Genomic DNA, 19,679 nt, shown 5'->3' on the forward strand with positions numbered 1-19,679 from the left:
TAAAAAAGAAGTTTGCAATACAGAAATATAGGAAATAGGAAGTTAAAATATTTTCTAACATCCCTCAACTCCACATGGTCACTGGGGGCCAATCTACTTTTTTTTTTCCTAATTTTTTCTGGGCACTTGGTATTAATTACATGAAAAGAACCTCACTGTTTTGCCAGCTGTATTTTACATTAAGTATACCTTGGACATCATTCCGAGCCTATACACATGGAGCTACCTCATTCTTTAACAGCCATCCAATATTCTATAGCATTTGGATTCCTTCCAGTTTTTAGCCATTAGAAGTCCAACAAATTTCTTGGGTGCCTGTTAATTGCCACAACTATTCTAGGCCCTGGGGATCCAGTAGTGAATAAGACAGCCATGGCAGTCTCTGCCCTTACAGAGTTTGCATTTTAGTAAGGAGAAATGGGAATGCGACAACAGGCAACAGACTAAATGGAAGTTGTTATAAGTACTACAGCAGGAATAAGAGGCTAACATAGAAAATGTGAGTGGGGTAGTGGAACTTAGAATAAGGTAATCAGGGAAAGCTCTGAGGAGGTGACATTAAGCTAAGATCTACAGAGTGTGGAGAAGCTAGCCATGCAAAGAGATGGGTGAGGGGGAGGCCAGACAGAGGGTATGGTGGGTGCCAAAGCCCCAAGGAGTGAAAGTTATCTTCATTCACTCAATAGGCATTTGAGAACCCACAATACACCAGGCAGTATTCAAGACACGGGCTACAGGAGGAAAGCAAAAAAGTCCTTGCCCTCATGGAGCTTACTTTAGAGGTGCAATGTAGAGACATAGAGACAACAAGCAAATGGGTGAATATATGATTTAATGTCAGATAGCGGTAAGTGATGGGATGCTGTTTAGTAGAATAGTTAGGGAAGAGGTGACTCGAATGGAGACTAATAAAGACCTTTACAAGTCATTTGAATACCTAGGGGAGAAAAGCAGGTTGTCATGGAGGGTCTCTGGTCTCGTTCCCTGCACCAGAACGCAGGACATGTGAGGCCAAAAAGGAACACCAACGGAACCATGGATAGGGGGCTCAGAGCACTATATTCTCAATGGCAGCTGGTCGAGACACAAAAGCAAACATCCACCAGTACCCCAACAAGGGGTCTTTCTGCACCCCAGTCTCACTGGCGGCCGGGCGAGACACAGGAAGTAGGATCCACACAATCTGCAATCTGCCATCCACACTTGCTAAGCCCACTTGCTGGCCGCAATCCACCGTCCGCTTCTCCGCCAACCAACCAACCCCCTTGCTAACTGCAATCTGCCCTTGCTAGTTCAGCCACAGCACTTATATCAGTGGCCAATGGCTAACCGGTTACAGCTGATGACCAACTAGTTACAGCTGATGACCATCTACTACCTGAGTCAGCACCTTTCCACGTGAGGTCGAGAACCTGGAAACTGCTCTCTAGACTTTGTCCCCACACTCCACCCCTACAGGTTCTCATCTCACAATCTATGCGACAAGCATTTTCCACGAGGGGTCCTGTGTCAGGAACCCAATTCACGAGAAAAAGTTTCAGTCCAGTTCAAGTAATGTCCCAGGGGGTGTCCCTCAATGTCCACCTCCTTTCTGGGCACAACCAGGGTTTCTCAGGGTACTGTCAGTCTTTCTGGGCACAGCCAAACTTCCTGGGCACAGCCAGGGTTCTCACATATTCTCAACAGCGGAGGGTCAAGACACAGGAAGTAAACATCCGCCTGTACCCCAACAAGGGGTCTTCCTACACCAGTCTCGCTGGCGGCCGGAAGCAAACATCCGCCAGTTCCACTACATGGTGGTATGTTCCCAAGCAAACAGTCAAATCAGGGATGGAAGGCACTGCAGCGTACACAGGTGGCATCACCTTACTCAATTCCCCAGAGTCTCCAGTCATTTGCCAGGGCTGTGCGTTGGCCTCACAATGTGTGCCCTCTCCACAGGGCGAGGGCTCCAAGTCCTCCCCAACCTGGGGGTGAGGGACGACCTTGACCTCACCCGCATCCTCCACGGAGGACTCAGCAAGCGTTTCCTCCTGGGATCACAAGTCTCACACCTGGGCTGCCTCAGCACGCACTGCCCAGCCCACACAGCCGCAGCGACCTTCGCTTTCTCCGGCCTACGCTGACTGGAGAACCATCCACATCTTCCCACCCCTCCTCAAGGGTCCAACTTCTGAGAACAGTGGCCACCAGGCACCACACACTGTGTGGGGGGCTACATGTACTCCTGCCCAGGGTCAGACATCATTCTTACCTGGCTGGAATTCTGCTTGCAGTGCCAGGTGTCCGGCGGGGTGGTGGCCTCGGTGTAAAATGTCCACAACTCTAGGAGCCCACAGCAGCAGACCACCAAAAAGCAGACGACACTTGCTTTGACCAACAGGGTGGCGTGCCATCCGGAGGCTTGAGAGAACCACCAATTCACCACGGGGTCACGTTTCTCCCTGGCAGATCGCATTTTCTGCTCCTTGCGCTGCTCCTCGCGCTGCTCCTCATGGGCTTCTGGAGACAGTGTTCATACGCACAAATTGCTCCACTGCCCTTTGGAGAGTTTTGGCCGGCACTGTACCCTGCTCGCTGCACCATGTGTCATGCAGGGTGTCGTGCGGGGTCTCAGCTCCCACTCCCCGCATAAGGACGTGGAATATGGGTGAGGCCAAAAAGAAACACCAACGGAGCCATAGATAGGGGCTTATACCACTATATTCTCCATAGCAGCTGGTTGAGACACAAAAGCACACATCCGCCACTACCCCAACAAGGGGTCTTTCTGCACCCCAGTCTCACTGGCGGCCGGGCGAGACACAGGAAGTAGGATCCACACAATCTGCAATCTGCCATCCACACTTGCTAAGCCCACTTGCTGGCCGCAATCCACCGTCCGCTTCTCCGCCAAGCAACCAACCCCCTTGCTAAGTGCAATCTGCCCTTGCTAGTTCAGCAACAGCACTTATATCAGTGGCCAATGGCTAACAGCTGATGGCCAACAGGTCACAGCTGATGGCCATCTACTACCGGAGCCCGCACCTTTCCACGTGAGGCCAAGAGCCTGGAAACTCCTCTCTGGGATTCCGTCCCCACACAGGTACAACAACTCTGACTGGAGTGTTGTCCCGTGAGCAAGCGAAAAAGTAGTTAATGAAGTTGGAAATGAAACCAGATCCTGAGGTGCCTTAAAGCCATATTGAGAATTTTGGATTTTATCCTTAGAGGTAGAGGATTATGAGCAGGGGAGAATGTGATCTGACTTTTTTTTTTAATTAGTTTCAGGTGTACAAAACAATGTACTAGTTAGACATTTACACCCCTCACAAAGAGATAACACCCCCCCCCCCGCCATCTACTACCCCTCTGACATCATAAATAGCATTACAATTCCATTGACTCTATTCCCTATGCTGTACTCCACATCCTGTGACTATATATATATTAAATTATAGTTGACATTTAGTATTATTCAACTTCATCTTCAGGTGTACACTTCAGTGGTCAGGCATTTATACCATCCATGAAGCAGTCTCCCTAATAAGACAAATGTCCATCTGCCCCCCAAAAATCTTTACAACATTATTGATTATATTCCCCAAACTTACTTTTGTATCCCCACAGCAATCTTGTAGTTACCAATTTGTGTTTTCTAATCCCCTCACCTTCTCCCTTATCCGCACCCCCCAACCATCTAGCAAGCCTCAGTTTTTTCTCCATATCTCTGAGACTGTTTCTAATTAGTTTGCTCATTATTCTTTAGATTCCACATGTAAGTGAGATCATATGGTATTTGTCTTTCTCCATCTGACTTATTTCACTTAGCATAATGTTCTCTAGGTCCGTCCATATCGTTGCAAATTGATCAGACTTTTTAAAAAAATATTCTGGATGTTGTATGGAAAAGAGACTGTAGAGGGGCCATTGTGGAAATAAGCAGATTAGTTAGGAGTTAGGAGCCTTTTGAAATAACACAGGCAAAATAAGATGATGGCTTTGTCTTACTTGGAAGTAGTGAGGGTGATGAGAAAACAAATGTCCTTGAATGTGTAGCTTTGTCCACAAATACAAATGTCAAATTGTAGAATCTAAAGTCTTAAAATTAGAAATTAATCACTGAACAAGGACAACCTAGAAGCAACAAACACAGCCAGCGCCCCGATCTCTGGTTCTAAATTCCATTCTCCACTAAAAGGAAAATGTCTGATTCCAAGGCTGTGACAGGGAAGGTACAAGAGAAAGGAGCCAGTTTGAAGGGACTTCCACTGGCCAAATCAGAAATGATTTAAGCATCAAAACAAATAATCACAGTAACAGATTATAACCTACTGAATAAAATCGGGATCCATAAGTCCATACTAATATTATCTAAATAAATAAATATGAAAGTTCTTCTTTACAGTAGAAGGAATGATGAAATTAGAAAGTCACCATTCCCCACCATCACAGTAATTGATTCAGAGGAGAATCATTCATGGATACTAAAATTAATGGATGAAAGCTTGATGAGAAACACTATATAATATAGGTTAAAGTATGTTCCAACAAGGTATTTATGAATTACAAAGTAAAAAATAGTAACCTAGTATAGTAGGGAAAACTGGTGTATAACACTTTAACCCCATTGCAGCAACTCCTTCTTGAATGAAGTCTTTCTTAACCGTCTTGAATGAGGGTCTTGAATATTTATTCTTTACCAGAGACAAATCGACATCATGAGCTTTCTGAGTTAAACTGAGAAAACACAACATCAATTCAGGAGTAATGTATAATCATGAGGAAACATCAGATAAACCTAAACTGAGATACAACCCCACTGGTCTTTATTGTTAAAAAATGTCAATGGAACATTTGAGACAAAGGAAGGCTGAGAAACTGTTTTGGGTCAAAGGAGACTAAAGAGACATGAAAACAATAAAATGCACGATCCTAGATCTCAGACCAGAATGAAAAGTGTTGTAAAGGACATTATTGGGACAAGTAGCCAAGATTTGAATAAGGACTACAGGTTAGAGAAAGCAACATGGCAAAAGTTTAACAGTTGTTAAATCTGGTACAAGGGTAAGCAAGAGTTCTTTGCACTATTCTGGCAACTTATCTATAAGTTTGAAATAATTTCTAACTAAAAAAAAAAAAGCAATAAGTAAATTGAATCTCTGGGTCAAAAAGGATACACATTTAAAATGTACTACGTATCTATGGCACAGATTTGATGTTTTAATCTTTAAGAATTGTTTTCAGGCTTATAAGCCTCCTCAGATCTTTTTTGAAACAAAGCAGGTTTGTGCATCTCACACCAAATAAGGTGTGCTGTCTCCCCTTCTCTAGCCTCTCGGATCCAGACCCTTGAAGTCTCTCAACTTCTCCCTCTCTGAGGATTCACACTGCTCACAGACATTCCTCCCAAGGCTTCCACTTGTGCCCTGGAAGTGCCCATAGGCTGCACACAAGCTTACTCCTATCCTCTGATTATAGGCTTTTGAAGGGGGTGCTGCCACTCAGCTCAGTCCAGCATGCCCTGTACTTCCAAACCCCAGGGCTGCTCCAGGCCCTGTGGATGTAGGGAGCCCCGCAGAGAGCCTAGATGCTTCTTTCTTTGATCTTCTCTTTCAACTTAACATTAGACGCTTAGAACTCATAAAACATCTGGACTGCCACGGACCTTGCTGGTCACCTGGTCCAACCCTCTCAATGTACATTATGCTGGGAAACCGAGGCCAGAGAGAGGGAGTGACTCATCTCAGGTCAAACAGTAGGTGGGAATCCAGAGGTCCTGTCCTAGATCTCAGCAGGTCTTGGGCCACCAAACCCTGATACTGATGGCCTCCCTCTCCTGGCCCTGCCCCAGCCTTACCCAACCCTGGCATCTGGTCTGGAGCCCTTCATTAAATGAACCCTGACTGACCAATTTTAAGCCATATCCTACCTCTCAACTGGGTGGCTCATATTCTACTCAAGGGAGCACAGTAAGAATCATAACCTCACATAACCTCACATAACAAAATTTACTATGTGCAAGCACTGTGCTGATGCTCTGAAGAGAAACTATCAACTCAGTTTAATTGTCACAAAACCTTGAAGTAAATATAATTATTCCCATTTCCAGAGGAGGAAACCAAGGCCTACAGAAGTTTAACAACTAACCCAAGGTCATACATGGAGGAGGCACCTGGGAAATCTGACTGCAGCCTTAACCTCTAGGCCAAACTGCCTCTTCACACATGAGACACACTCAGCAAAATTCAAGGAACATTTATTGAAAGGCTACTATGTGCAAAACACTGGACTAGACACTATGGGGCTCACAACTCAAGCCTGATGGAGGGGAGAGTGGAGGATTTGCAGAGATCATGTGCACTATTGGGGCATTGAGAGAGGCTTCTTGGAAGAGGCATCTGAAAGAGGCTTTGAAGGATGTATAGGATTCCAACAGATAGTAATGGGAAGGTGTCCCGGGAAGGACAGAGGAGGTATCAGCATGAGTAAAAAAACCATGGCAGCAGAAGCAGGAAGCAGCAGGGTTTCATTGGAAGATCGGGCTTGAAAGCTAACCGGCAGCCACACTATGAAAGACTTTAATGGCAAGGTCAGGAGTTTTGGGGAGCTGCTGAAATCTTTGAGCAGAAGAGTAGCACAAGTTGCAGTTATTAAAAGATCTGGCCCGTGGGCAGATGGGTGCCTGGAGGAGCACCTGGCTGGGATGCCGTGAGCCTGAGCCGCAGCTTCCCCACAGCCTCAGCGTTGATGGCATAGCCCAGCCGGGCACCAGAACTGAGTCCCTAGGGCATGTGCTAGAGCTCACAGCCTATGGAATTCAGTTCTCAGAGCCAGGTAGGCAAAGGTCTCTCAGCCTTGATGCTGCCCTCCCATGCTGTCTTCTGTGAACGTTCCCCCATTCCCAGGACTGATCAGATAAGGAAACTGGGATCTCAAGATTCCTTTTATTCCAGGGAGGATTTGAGTTTAAAGCTAAAAATAGGGGCCCATTGCTAGGAAAAGGGGCAAAGGTTCTTTAAATTCCCAAACAAACTGATGTCGGATATGAGGGGAAGGGGCTCAGGACCATGGCAGGGATTCTGGGGGTACTGCCAAGTCAGTCCCAGTGCCTCCTGCCCAGATGTGCTCCTGGTGAAACCAGCTGTGAAGCTGGAGAGGTCAGGAGCTGGGAGAAGAGCCAGAACATGTACTCTGAGAAGGGTGTCTCTCTAGAGACTGCAGGGCTTCCTGAGCCAAAGGGGACCTCTAAAATGTGAATCCCCAACATAGAGGCCCAGGAATCCCAGCTCCCTGAAAATCTCCCCACCTGAAGTAAAGATCTGAAGTACCCAAAAGATAGAAGAGTAGAGGAGAAAGATTTCCCTGAAACACACTTACATTTTCTAGAGAGTTATACTGAGGGCTGGGTGCTATTCCCATTCACAAGGCAGAGCTGCAGCCTCTCCCCGGAAAGGGGAAGGCAAGGCAGCAGGCTCAGGAGCCATCCTACCCTCACCCTGCTTGAGTTGAGAGAAAGGGACCCACACTTACCCAAGAGGCCTCCTCGCTGGCTGCTGGGACTGGCTCTGCAGTGATGGTCTCCAAGAGCGCTCCTTAAATAGGGCCCTCAGCCGCCCAGCCAACTCCCGCCCCCGCCCCATCCTGGCTCTTCTGAGAAAGGAGGAAGGTGTGGGAGGGCTGGGCACACTGCCCAGAGAGCCCTTTCTGACCTCAAGCAAGAGTGGGACCTTCCCCTCATTCTTCCAATGTCTCCTTCCTCACCTCAGTCTCTGAGTCCTTCTCACCCCTTGAGACCAGCCAGCTGTGTTCCTTCTTTGCTCTTAATGTCTGGGAAATCTTCCCTTTATGCCTAATTCAAGCCCAATTCCTCAAGCACAGGCTTCTAGCTTTTCCACTCAACTAAGGAGACCCAGGCACCCAAACACCAGCTGCAAAATTCATTTGAGGAAATGGGGAGAAAGGAGGCATCACTTTACCCCCTTTCACTCTGTGTGGCTTCAAGCAGCACCCAAAGGGCAGGAAGAGTCTGTTCGCATCTTGGGGAGGGAGAGACTGATTGCTGAGGGGATGGAATATAAGGGGCTTAAGGTCCGGCCAGCTATGGAATGCCCAGCAGGACAAATGTTCCCTGGAGCGCTTACCTTACAGTTTGTGTGTGTCTTAGCCTCTGTGGTGGTCCTTCTCCTTTGCCTACCCTCTGTCCTCTGACCCCAGAACCTGAACCCTGCTGCACAGAGTTGTCACCCTCCAGAGTTTGAGCTAGGAATTGAGAGGCTCCCCCTAAGAAGTCTTTCCCATCATCCGTCCCCAAAAGCTCAGGAAGTTCTTTCTGATGATGATATCTAACTACATCCAACTGCCATCCAAGAAACAGGCAGTGGGGGAGGGGATTGCAGTGTCAGGGATGGCGGTAAGGGTTTGGGGCCAAAACTAGGGACAGCTCTACTGAGGAAACCTCAGAGTTCTCGTAATGGGGTGGTAGGGAGAGAAGAGTCATCATCTTGTATTGTGCAATGGCAGGCGCAGGGGGGGGTGCGGGGGGGACGGGGGGGGAAGGAAGGGGTGGGATGGTCTGTCTTTAGAGGGCTGGCAGAGGTCTGATGGAGCTACCCATCATCCCCTTCCCAGGGGCCTGTCTGGCCCGAGTTCAAAGTGGCTGTCACCCCACCCCTCATAACCTCAGCAGCACCAGTTTGGCAGCAGGAGTTTGTTTATGGGAGACACAATGACAAATGTGCTCCCTCCTTCCTTCCTCCCCTTTTCTGTCCCCTTTCCCCAGCAGCCAATTGTGCTCTCTTTGAGGCCAGGGACACTGGTGGGACGGTGGGAACCTGCAGTGAGGGTCAAGGCTGGAACAGGGAGCAGTGATCCCTGTTTTCTCCATATTTTGGCACTGCCTCAAGTCCTTAGAGGAAATGAAAGGATGGGACTTTCTACCTCGGGCTGTGAGCTACTGAGGGCATGGACAGTCTCTCGTTCCCAGCACTCTACAAGGAGACGAGCCCTGAAAAGTGGCTCATCCTGCTGATTGATGAGTTCCATCCTTGAAGGGGACTCTTTCCTTCATGACCCATTGCGGGGTTCCTGGGAAGAGATGGCTGTGGACTTCCCCCCAAGGTAGCACCTAGAAGCTGAGGCAGCAGGAGCAGAAAGAGGAAGCTGAGGCCTTGCTGGGTCCTGGAGTTCAGCTCTCCTGTCTTAAATGACAAGCTCTGCCAACAAGGACTTGAAGGCATTAGCCATAAGCATGACCTCAGGCCATCCTAAATCTGGGCTCAAGATGATCCTCACCCAGAGCATTTGCTTCTTTCTCCCCAATCCAAACCAGGCTCCACGGTCCCAAGACCCAGACCTTGTAACCCATCCTAATCTTGGGGAGATACCTCTGTTAAGGGAATCCAAAGGGAACACATATGGTGGGGAAGTCAGCACCTAGGAGTTGATTGGGTGACTACAGGGCTTGAACCTGGACTGGACAGAAAGGGGGAGAGACACGTGGATTTAGGAAGGAACACCAGATCTGGGAGAAGTCCCCTGATCCAACCAGGGAGCCGCGTCTGTAGAAGTATGGGGGAGACAAGGAGAGTGGGGAAAAGCTATAGGATTAGAGGACAAAGACTTAGGGGCAAGGAAATAAAGCGGATGGACAGACACTAGGTGGGGTCGAAAGGTTCTAGGTCTCTGACAATTGATAAGGAACTAGGCGGGGATACACTCAGCCACTGCGACTGCATCCACTGGCGGGACCTCCACATACAACTCCTCCCTACCTGCAACAAAAATGGCCACGGCGGAAGCCCGTCCAAAACCCGGAGACAAATGAGAGTGAGAGCAGAAGCTCCGCCCAGTTATGGGCACTTGCCCTTCTCAAAAATGGCTACTTCGGTGCTTCTGGAAGGGAACCGCTCTGGGCCCCTCCTTTGATCTCGTTGGTGGGGCTGGGGGATGAGAGCTGCACCGCGCGGGACAAGTCGCCGGCGGCGCCTGACCGAACAGGTGATTTCCCCTCCAGCCCCCGGCCCAGGGCTAGGAGAGTCGCGGAGAGCGTTGGCCCAGGGTACCTGCCTTGTGCGTTCCCCCACGGTACTCCCCGGGGACCGCCGGACCCCCATCTCTGATTCTCGCCGTGGCCTATATTAAGGCACACCCCAGCTTGCTCAGGCCTCCCTCGTCCTATGTCCCCCAGGGCCGCAACCGCATCCTTATGCCCTCGGTCCCGCTATTCTGGACCCTTGCGGGTACCCCGCTAGCTTGTTTAGGGAGCTCCTGCTTCAGTAGTCAGCCATAATTATGGTCCCTCTTCCTGTGTTCCCCGCTCCACCCGTTAGTTCTCCCGCCTGATTTTCGACGCCGGAATCCCACAGTGTCCTTGGCGCCTCTAAGACCTGACTTGCGGGTCGGGGGACAATGACGTCCTCTGGAATTCGCGTTATGGAACTAGGGCCTCAGGAGCCGGGCTTCATAGGGCGGTAGAGCTTATGAGTGCCCCAGGACTTCTTCCACACTGGTTCCCAGGACGACTCCTCCCACATGGCCTTCTGCTCTCCCTCCACCTTGAGCACTTCCGCACCCTAAGGGAACAGCATGGTACTTTTTCCCTCAGGATCATTTAAATTTGTCCAGAGAGTCTGTATGGAGCTTCTAGAGAGTTCAGGCCTGGTCTTGGGGATGCCCTCAGGCCAGCTGGGGACAGTGAGGATGGGGCAGCCAGAGTTGGCTGCAGGAGAGAAAGGAGTCCTGCAGAATGAGGCAAAAGGAAAGGTGTTCTGAGTGGGGAGAAGGGTGTGAACAGACATTCTGAGGGTGGCAAGAGAGCTAGCCAAGCAGGAGAGGAGGATTTATACTGTGAGAGGTGATGTAGTGTAGTGGTTAACTGAAGGTTCTGGAGCCAGTGCGCCTGGGTGTAAATCTGCCAGTAACTTAGTGTGACCTTGGGCAAGTTACTTAACCTATCAGTGCCTCCATTTCGTTTTGGGTAAAATGGGATAATCAAAATTATAAGGTTATTGTGAGGATTTGGTAAGTTAATACATGTAAAGTACATAGGACAATCCCTGGTGCATTGTAAGCAGTCAGTAAATGCTGTTATCAGAGGTGTTTAAATAGGACTCATGACAGGATGACAATCACATTTCATGGCTCCACTAACCAGTGATTCCTGATTTAGAGGCCTCAGGAAGTAATGGGGCTGTGTGAGCTGCATCCAGAATTTGAAAAGTCTCGTGAAAATCATGTTCTTAACCTGGAGAAGGCCGGCTGCTCAGGTGGCAGCTTCCCCAAATCAGGGAGAAATGTTAGAGGAGAAGCCTCTGGGCAGGAAAGAAATGCCAGGAAGGTTAGTGGGATGGAGAAGGGTGAAAGAAAGAAGTGGCGAGCTTTGAAGGTTGGGTAGAATTTGGGCAGCCCAAGAACAGGAGGAGGGAGGGTGTTCACTTGAGAGACATGCTAGAGCAAAAGCTTGGGGGAGCAAGACATTTTATTCAGGCAAAGTGAAGAGTTTCCCAATAACAACTCCCTGGCCCTCAGACCTTGGTTAGAAACCTAGAGGCATCAGACACATCCATGAGAGCTTCTTTCCTAGAAATTGGGCTTTCATGCAGCATCCATGGATCTTTGTCCCAACAGAGGTTGCCAGGCAACTGAGAGCAGCCAGGATTCGATGTAACCAGGGTAGATGTCGGTCTCCATAGGGGGCTTACATCTTGGGGGAACTGCATGACGGGATCTGTTATGCCTGGTCTGAGCAGTTCTCCTCCTCGGGACCCATATTAGGGTCTGGAGCAAGAGGCAGGCATCCCCCTGGTAGGCTAGGGCTTCTCAGTCCTGCTGTCCAAAGCAACCCCTGTGCTGTCACAGCAACTCTATGTTACACTTGGGACCAGGAAACTGATCATAGATGGTGGGGCTGTTCCAACCTACTTAGAAGTCTTGATATTCCCCATCCATCCCAGAGCAGCCCCTAAAATATACACTCAACGAGGCAACCTGGATTTAAATCTTTACTACCAGAGTCAAACTAGCTGACTTCGGGCAAGTCATTAAACCCACTGAGCTTCAGTTTCTTCATCTGTAAAGTGGGGAGTAACTATTTGATGAGCATCTGTCTTCATTGGAGATACCGAGTGTATGAATAAATCGATGAATAAGCCAGGTGTGTGATCCCTGCCCTCATGAAACAACTGGAAGAAATATTAAACATTGCCCAAATAGTTATTTTTAAAAGCTGGAGGGAAAAAAAAGTGCTGCTAAGTAAGGAAAAGGGTAGTCTGCAATGAGGGTGTAATGTGGAGGGGACCAAAACAGTTCTAAAGGGTCTGGGACAGCATCCCTTGAGGAAGGAAATTATAAACTGAGACCTGATGGAATTAGATGAGTGAAGGGGTGGAGGTGGAAGATTGCCCAGGCAGAGGAAACAGTTTGTGCAGACGGCCTTGCCATGAAAGAGCTTGAAGGTTGGCAAATTGAAAGAAAGCCGGAGTGGAGGGGAGTGATCCAGGGAGGGTACATGGTAAGGTAGAGAGATGTAAGCAAGTATAAGGCCCTGAATCAAAAGGCCACAAAAAGAATCTGGAATTATGTGAAGGAAAGTGGGAAGTCACAGATTTTAAGCAGGAAAAACATGATTTTTGCTAAAGATCCCACAACTGTGATCTCTGTGGAGAACAGGTTGTTGGGAGAAAGATGGTAGTGGGTAGAAGGATTAGGAAGCTCTTGCAGTTAAGAAGAGATGAAGCAGAGTGGGAGTAGAGATGGAGGAAAGTAGAGTTGTTGAGAGAATGGTCAGGGCTTAGTGCCTGATTGGATATGGGAAGGCAGGAAGTAGGATAGTGGCAAGGATTAATTCCCAGACTTGTGGCAGGAACAGCTGGGTGCATGGACATGCATTTCCCGAGGATGGCCTCGAGGAGGAGTAAAAGACTTGGGAGAATGTCATTTTGAGACATCCACGTGGAGGTGTCAGAGTGGTAGCTGTACAGGTGTGTACCTCAGAACAGGGGACTCTGGACCGGAGGATTGGACATTTGGGGATTGGTGACATGGAGTTGGTACGTAAAGATGTAGGCCCAGAGGCGATCTTCCAGAGAGAGAGGGTGCAGAGTGCGGACAGAGGAGGAGCAGCTTTGCGCCTGGCTTTGCTGCCACATTTGGAAGGTAGCAGAGGAGAGGGGGACAGAGAGAGGAGCCTGGGAAGAAATGGCCAAAGAGGTAGAAGAGAAACAAAGTGTGATGCCTCAGAAATCAACATTGGTGCTGTTTGAAAGGGCAAATGTTAGGGGAAACCATAAGAAATTGCCTTTTTCTTTCTTTTTTATTTTGTAGATCAAAAACAGGCAATATTGGCAAGCTCATAGGGTTCAACCTAATTAGAGCAAACACTGAAAAAGTAACTTGTGACCTTAGCCTGATAAGTTTTGGTAGAGATGTTGGAACAGAAACCAGACTAGAGTTGGGGAAAAGCAGATAGAATGGAGATGAATGAGGGAATAGAGTCAGCAGGACTTGGTGACTGATTGAGTGCAGCAGCTGAGATTGAAAGAGGGTGAAATCAGGGGTAATCCCCAAGTTTCAGGGTTGGCAACTGATTAAGTGAGTGGTTGTGTGAGCCGGTGAAACAGGAGGAGGTGCATATTTGGAGAGGGAATGTACACAGATTGGAAGGATATAGTGAATTTGGAGTAGATGGAATGTGAGGTGCCTCTGAATCTTCTGAGGAATGGAGAGCTGACGTTTGAACCTATGGGTCTGGAGCCTTTCATTACCACCTATGTGTTCCTGACTGCTCAGTACAGACTTGGGAGTCAAGCACATGAGGTGGGAATGAAATAAGTCAGTAAGTATTTATTGAGCACCTACTAGTGCAGGTACTTTTCTAGGTGCTAGGGTTACATCAATGAGTAAGACAAAGTCCCCCCCCCCCCCAGTCCTGTACCTCCTTTTTCTTGAAGCTTACATTCTATGGGGGAGGACAGACAATAGGCAAACAAACCTAAAATAACATTAAGCTGTAGTAAATGCTATATAGAAAATAAAACAGGATAACAGATTAGGGAGTATGGGGAATACCTATTTTGGTAGGTTGGTCAGGGAAGGTCCCCCTAAGGAGGCAACATTTGAGCACAGCCCTGAAGGAAGTGAGGGAATGAGCCATGTGGATAGCTGGAGAAGACAGGTAGGAAGAAGCTGGGCAAGTTTGAGGAAAATGAGCCTCATGGGGTGGGAGTGGAGTGAGGAGGGAGGAGGGAGTTTGGAGAGGTGGGCAAAGGCCAGACCTTGTAGGGCTCTGCAGGCCTAGGGAAGGAGGTTGGAAGGTCCTTGGGAGATAGTCCCGAGCTGCTGGAAGAGCGAGAAGTGGGCAGGAAGAGAGAATTTATGAAAGACTTACCCTCCTATCTGGGCCCCGGAGCCAGAAAAGCCCCTTTGTGCCAGAGGTGGGTGGCCCATTCAGGGTGGGGGAAGGGCTATGCTCAGTCCTGAGGACTGCTCCTTGGGGGTCTGGACAATGGGCCCCTTGTGGTTGGACTTGGGGGCCAAGTGGCCCTCTCAATGATGGGATTCCTCGGCCAGGAGGCATGTGACCCCAAGACCCTGGCTTCTTGCCACGAGGTCTGGGGCCTGCTGTTGGCGAATGAGGTGGAGAGATGGAGAGAGGTCAGGGGGAGGGGCAAGGGACACTGCCACTAGGGAGTTCTTCTCCTGAGACAGTGCCCTGCCCTGTCTTGGGCTGGAGGAGGTGGAGAAGTGGGCAGGGAGGGGGCTGTGGCTCTGCTTGAGGCAGCGGGGAAAGGCTGGAGACCTGGAAGCTGTGGACAACATCAACAAATGGTTTCCACAACAGGGCAGGAGGGAGGAGTTAGTGAGTAGGGGCAGGCAGGAGAGGGCCTGAGAAACTTCCATCTTGTGTCCCTTCAGAAGAGGAGAGAGAATGGAGCTGGAGAGGATTGTCGGCGCAGCCCTCCTTGCCTTTGTCCGGACGCACCTCCCAGAGGCTGACCTCAGGTAGCAGCAGCTCTCCTTAGAAGGGTCATGCTAGGGCCAGGGTTGGAGCTGCTGGGCAGTACTCTGGGCCCTGGCCAATGGAGACTGGGGTGGGAACCCTCGGCCCTATTCCTGAGCTGGGGGAGGGCTGGTTATGATTTACTGGTATGGCTTTACTTCATATCCTGTCCGTCACCCTTTTTGGACATATGGGAAACCAAAGCTCGGAGGGAGGGTGGGATATACTCTGGCTTTAAGGCTTGAGGTCTGGCTCATGGACCCCATGAAGCCTAGGGCTAGAGCCTCAGGCTAGACGGGGGTGCTGGTGGTAGCCTAAGTCCTACCCACAGCTTATCCTGTCCCTTTCCTGCAGTGGCTTGGATGAGGTCATCTTCTCCTATGTGCTCGGGGTCCTGGAGGACCTGGGCCCCTCAGGCCCGTCAGAGGAGAACTTCGACATGGAGGCCTTCACGGAGATGATGGAGGCCTATGTGCCTGGCTTTGCCCACATCCCAAGGTGAGGCCTGGCTGGGGCCAAGACGGGTGGGGGAGCCGGCTGACTGTGGAGGGTGAGCGAAGTTGTCCTCTTACCACCCTCCTTGTCTTTTCAGGAATATGATAGGGGACATGATGCAGAAGCTCTCAGGGCAGTTGAGTGGTGCCAGGAACAAAGGTGAGTCTGGGGATTGGGTACTGGGTGACTCATTAACCCCCTCCCCAAAGCCCTAGCAAACCTGGTGCTCCCTCTGCCTCTTTAAGAGAACCTGCAACCACAGAGTTCTGAGGTCCAAGGTCAGGTGCTCATCTCCTCAGAGCGTCTGCAGCGGCCTGAAAAGCTCAAAGAAGAGACCAGGGCTTCTCCTGCTGCTGGGGACACCCAAGATGAGGTACTGAGACAGGAGGGGACCAATGAGGGAGCTAGGGGGCAGGAAAGGAGGAAGTACTGCCTTTTTTCTACATTTATGCCCACAGGCAGCTGGCGCTGAGGAAGAGCTGCTGCCAGGGGTGGATGTACTCCTGGAAGTGTTCCCTACCTGTTCGGTGGAGCAGGCCCAGTGGGTGCTGGCCAAAGCTCGGGGGGACTTGGAAGAAGCTGTGCAGATGCTGGTAGAGGGGAAGGAGGAGGGGCCTACAGCCTGGGATGGCTCCAACCAGGTATGCTTTGCTAGAGCCCCGCTCCCCTGCAAGCCCTGTAGCCCCAGCTACATTCCACCTTAGTGTTAAGCCCCTGCCCCTGGCCTGTTGCCAAATGCTTCTCAGGCTGGTGCTCTAGGGTCTAGAGCAGGTTTCCCCTCTCTGCAGGACCCGCCCAAGCGCCTCAGAGGCCCCCAAAAGGATGAGCTGAAGTCCTTCATTCTGCAGAAGTGAGTCTGGGCTGGGCTGGGCACTTAAAGGGTTTTCCCAGGGTAGCAGGAGCTTCACGCAGCCAGTTTTTGGCAGGTACATGATGGTGGATAGCGCAGAGGATCAGAAGATTCACCGGCCCATGGCTCCCAAGGAGGTGAGAGTTGGGTTTGCTAGGGGTGTTGAATGGATACGAGTATCTTCTGGTTTCTGCTACTCACTGCCTGATTCCCCGACAGGCCCCCAAGAAGCTAATCCGATACATTGACAACCAGGTAGTGAGCACCAAGGGGGAGCGATTCAAAGATGTGCGGAACCCTGAGGCCGAGGAGATGAAGGCCACATACATCAACCTCAAGCCAGCCAGAAAATACCGCTTCCATTGAGGTGTTCGCCGGACTCTGCTAGAGCCTTCTAGGCTCAGATCCCAGAGGGATGCAGGAGCCCTACACCCCCCCACAGGGCCCGCCCTAACTCCTGATCCCTTCTCTTACCTCCTTGCCCCACAGTGTTAACCTCCTCTTGGAGCTGCACAGTAAAGGTGGCCCCAGAAGATGAGTGCATTCTGGTCATTTCTGCTTCAGAGCTGGGGTGTTGGGGGACTGTGTCTGTCTGACCTTCTCTCCCAACCTCACATCCCCTATCTCCAATAGGGCAGCAGCGCCAGGCAGGAGGGGGTAAAAAGCTCTTTATTTGAAGCTCCAGGGTGGGGCAGGGCTTTGGCCTTTCACCAGAGGCCCCCACAATCCAGTTTCCCTGCAGTTCATAGTCAGGCCCCGTCACACAGTCCAGCTGTGCCCCATCCGCGGGCGGATCAGACCTGCAGGTTGACAAAGGGTGCAAAGCCCGCCATATCCTGCAGGAGCACTAGGGCCTGATGCAGCGGCGGCTCCACGTCGATGTCCACCCCGCGCTTCCGCAAGCGGCTCAAGCTGGGCTCCGCCACATGGTGGCAGTGCCGCACCCGCAGCGAGCGCAGTGCTGGGCAGTACTCGGCCAATGTCCTGGGGGAGGAGCGGGGTAAGACTAAGGGCATGAAACCGCTCCACCCACGGTGAGCAAGCCAGCAAAGCCCGTCTCCCTCCATCTCAGGGCATACTTTTTTCTTCCATACGCGACGGAGGGATCTGGAATGGGGTCATACACTCAATGCCTCCAGTGAAACGGAGATTTACTGTCCCTTAAATGGGGAGCTGCTGCTCCCCTGGTTGAAGAAAAGCCAGAAATCTGACTTTGTACGTGAATACTGCCAATGTGTAAATACTGGTTCAAAAAAGTTTTTAAACTATGGGCTCTCTGGTGTAGACAATCCTAGAGGTCTTTCCTGTTCAGAATGGGGGTGCCATGGTAGCAGGAAGCTCCAGAAACCGCAGTTCTACCGCTTGCCCCTCCACCCAGAGGCTAAGTGCTTGCTCTCCTCCCATCCCACCGACCCCAGGCCCAGGCACCTGACGCCGTCGCTTCCAACGCGGAGGCAGCCGGTTAGGTCGAGGTGCTCGAGTTCCGGGCAGTTCCGAGCCAACTCCTGGACCGCGGCGTCCCCCACATTGGCGTTGACTGCCAGCGAGAGGCTGCGGAGGCCTGCGCCGCGCCTCTGCGCCAGGTACACGATGGCCTCATCCTTGAGCTGACGGCAGGCGGTGAGGTCCAGCTCCTCAAGGGCCGGACAGCGGTCGGCGAGACCACGCAGCGCCAGCCCGTCTACCCAGTCACAGTGCGCGAGCGACAGGCGCCGCAGGTTAGGGCAGCCCTCCGCCAGCGCCCCCAGCGCGCGGCGGCTCAGTTGCCCGCAGCCGGCCAGCGCCACACTCCGCAACTGCGGGTTCCGCGCCAGCACCGGCACCAGGTCCTCGTCGGACAGCCATTCGTGACACGGCGCCAGCGCCAGCTCCTGCAGCCCCTTCGCGTCCCGCAGCATCCAGGCCAATGCGGCCCGCGGGATCTGCGGACCCACCTGCGGGCGGGCAGGCACCTCGACTCTCAGCTGGTCCCGGGGCGGGCGCTGCCTATCCACCCCTGAGGAGTTCTTTCCTAGCAGCAGCCTGCCCTCGGGGACCCTCCACCTGCCCTCCCAGGATAGACCCTACGTGCCCTCCGAATTGATACCCAGTACTCGCCCCTTAGAGTGCTTCCCACTGGGTGGAGCTCTTCCTGGGCATTCCTGGAGACCCAAAGGGGTCGGGCAGAGTAGACAGAGGGGCTGGGGGCTGGGCTGGAGGCGGGGGCAGTACCCGGCTCACCTGAGCGGCGTCGAAGCGGCGCAGCCTCTCCAGGTACAGCTGCACTAGGGCCCGGAAGGCTCGGCTGACGCGCTGCAGCCGGAGCAGCTGGCACAGCGGTACCCGGCTCAGTACGTGTGGGAGCAGCACGTCTTCCCAGGGCAGGTCCAGGAGCCTGCGGGAAAAGGGGCGTTGGCGGCGGCGTCCCTTGGCCGCTGTTACCTGCGAGTCTGCCTCCGTTATGCTCCTGCGCCTCGGTTGCTAGGAGCGGCCTCCAGGCTCGGCCCTGGTTCAGTTCCCCTTTTTCAGGTCCTTCCTTCTCTCGGCCCCTCCGGTGCTCGGTACCTGACGGCTCCGGGCTCTCGCTCCCCTCCGGACGGCTCCATCCGTGGCTCCATCGGCTGTCTATTGCGCGTGCGTAGTACGGTCTTCACGCTTTGGCCTAGGAGCAGCCGCCGCGAACCCGCCTCCTTGGGCTGTAGTGACAGACCGATTTAATCGAGTGCCGTCTCACTGAGGATCCTATCTGAAAGGATGGATCCTGAAATTAAGGGCGGAACAGACCGGTGGTGTAACATTAGATCTCGCCTTCTCCGCTGCAGAGCTTGAGAGCCGAGGCTAGAGAATGCGACGGTGCAGCACAGACAGGCTTCTTTTTTCGTTTTGGGCCAGTGATTGTCTCTGAGTCAAGTGGTGATGGGAGGAGCAGGCAAGGCCAAACGCAGAAGGGGCGGAGCTAGGACTCCAAGGTTCTGGGCCTACCCCTCTGCCCTCTGGTCGCTTTTACTGACTTTGAAAAAAGGGGAGGAACTATGCAGCCTCTTACTGTCTGGCACGTAGTAGGTGCTCGATTAATTGTTGAATTAATTGAATGGGCGAAGCTGCAATTTTTCTTACTTCATCAAGCAACTTGCCCAAACCTCCCATTTCTAGTTAATTGTGAAGTACAGAGCTATCCAGCCCCTTCCGCTACCGGATGATTAGGAACGGATTTACACCTTGCGGGTAGAAACGTAGGGGGCCCTAAAGGGCTGTATCTCCAGCCGGGTTTCTTTCCTTCCCCAGGAGGTCTAGAGTCCAGAGAAGAACGCATGCTCAGCCTTCCAAGAGTACTGCTTCTCGGTTGGCCTGGGGGTTTAGTTGTGGGGTCTGGTTCTG

At 51.5% G+C, this 19,679-nt stretch overlaps 3 protein-coding genes across 4 annotated transcripts in view; 1 reads left to right on the plus strand and 2 right to left on the minus strand.

Annotated features, from left to right (window-relative positions):
• MFSD13A (major facilitator superfamily domain containing 13A) overlaps positions 1 to 7,562 on the minus strand; it is a 28,298-nt gene extending 20,736 nt beyond the window's left edge. Inside the window, exon 1 of the mRNA XM_033131304.1 lies at positions 7,513 to 7,562. The gene's annotated coding sequence lies outside the window, so the exon portion shown is untranslated. The remainder of the gene's footprint in view (positions 1 to 7,512) is intronic.
• A 2,273-nt stretch (positions 7,563 to 9,835) lies between these two features.
• On the plus strand, positions 9,836 to 16,860 carry CUEDC2 (CUE domain containing 2). 2 transcript variants are annotated; one of them, XM_033131389.1, is made up of 9 exons: positions 9,836 to 9,978; positions 14,893 to 14,979; positions 15,332 to 15,475; positions 15,570 to 15,631; positions 15,718 to 15,845; positions 15,931 to 16,113; positions 16,261 to 16,322; positions 16,399 to 16,459; positions 16,542 to 16,860. In XM_033131389.1, exons 2-9 carry the CDS (start codon positions 14,906 to 14,908, stop codon positions 16,686 to 16,688), a joined length of 861 nt encoding a protein of 286 aa, XP_032987280.1. In that variant the 5' UTR covers positions 9,836 to 9,978; positions 14,893 to 14,905; the 3' UTR covers positions 16,689 to 16,860. The 2 variants fall into 2 exon arrangements, with proteins under 2 accessions (XP_032987280.1, XP_032987281.1); XM_033131390.1 differs by having other exon boundaries at positions 9,857 to 9,978; positions 14,896 to 14,979.
• A 112-nt stretch (positions 16,861 to 16,972) lies between these two features.
• Positions 16,973 to 19,056, minus strand: FBXL15 (F-box and leucine rich repeat protein 15). The gene is made up of 4 exons (XM_033130020.1): positions 18,867 to 19,056; positions 18,543 to 18,696; positions 17,751 to 18,256; positions 16,973 to 17,306 (listed from the first exon to the last, which is right to left on the minus strand). The coding sequence occupies exons 1-4, from the start codon at positions 18,917 to 18,919 to the stop codon at positions 17,117 to 17,119; spliced, it is 903 nt and encodes a 300-aa protein (XP_032985911.1). The 5' UTR covers positions 18,920 to 19,056; the 3' UTR covers positions 16,973 to 17,116.
• Positions 19,057 to 19,679: the final 623 nt, after the last annotated feature.

The sequence above is a fragment of the Rhinolophus ferrumequinum genome, chromosome 16 (genome assembly GCF_004115265.2).
Source record: "Rhinolophus ferrumequinum isolate MPI-CBG mRhiFer1 chromosome 16, mRhiFer1_v1.p, whole genome shotgun sequence".
Taxonomy (NCBI): Eukaryota; Metazoa; Chordata; class Mammalia; order Chiroptera; family Rhinolophidae; genus Rhinolophus; species Rhinolophus ferrumequinum.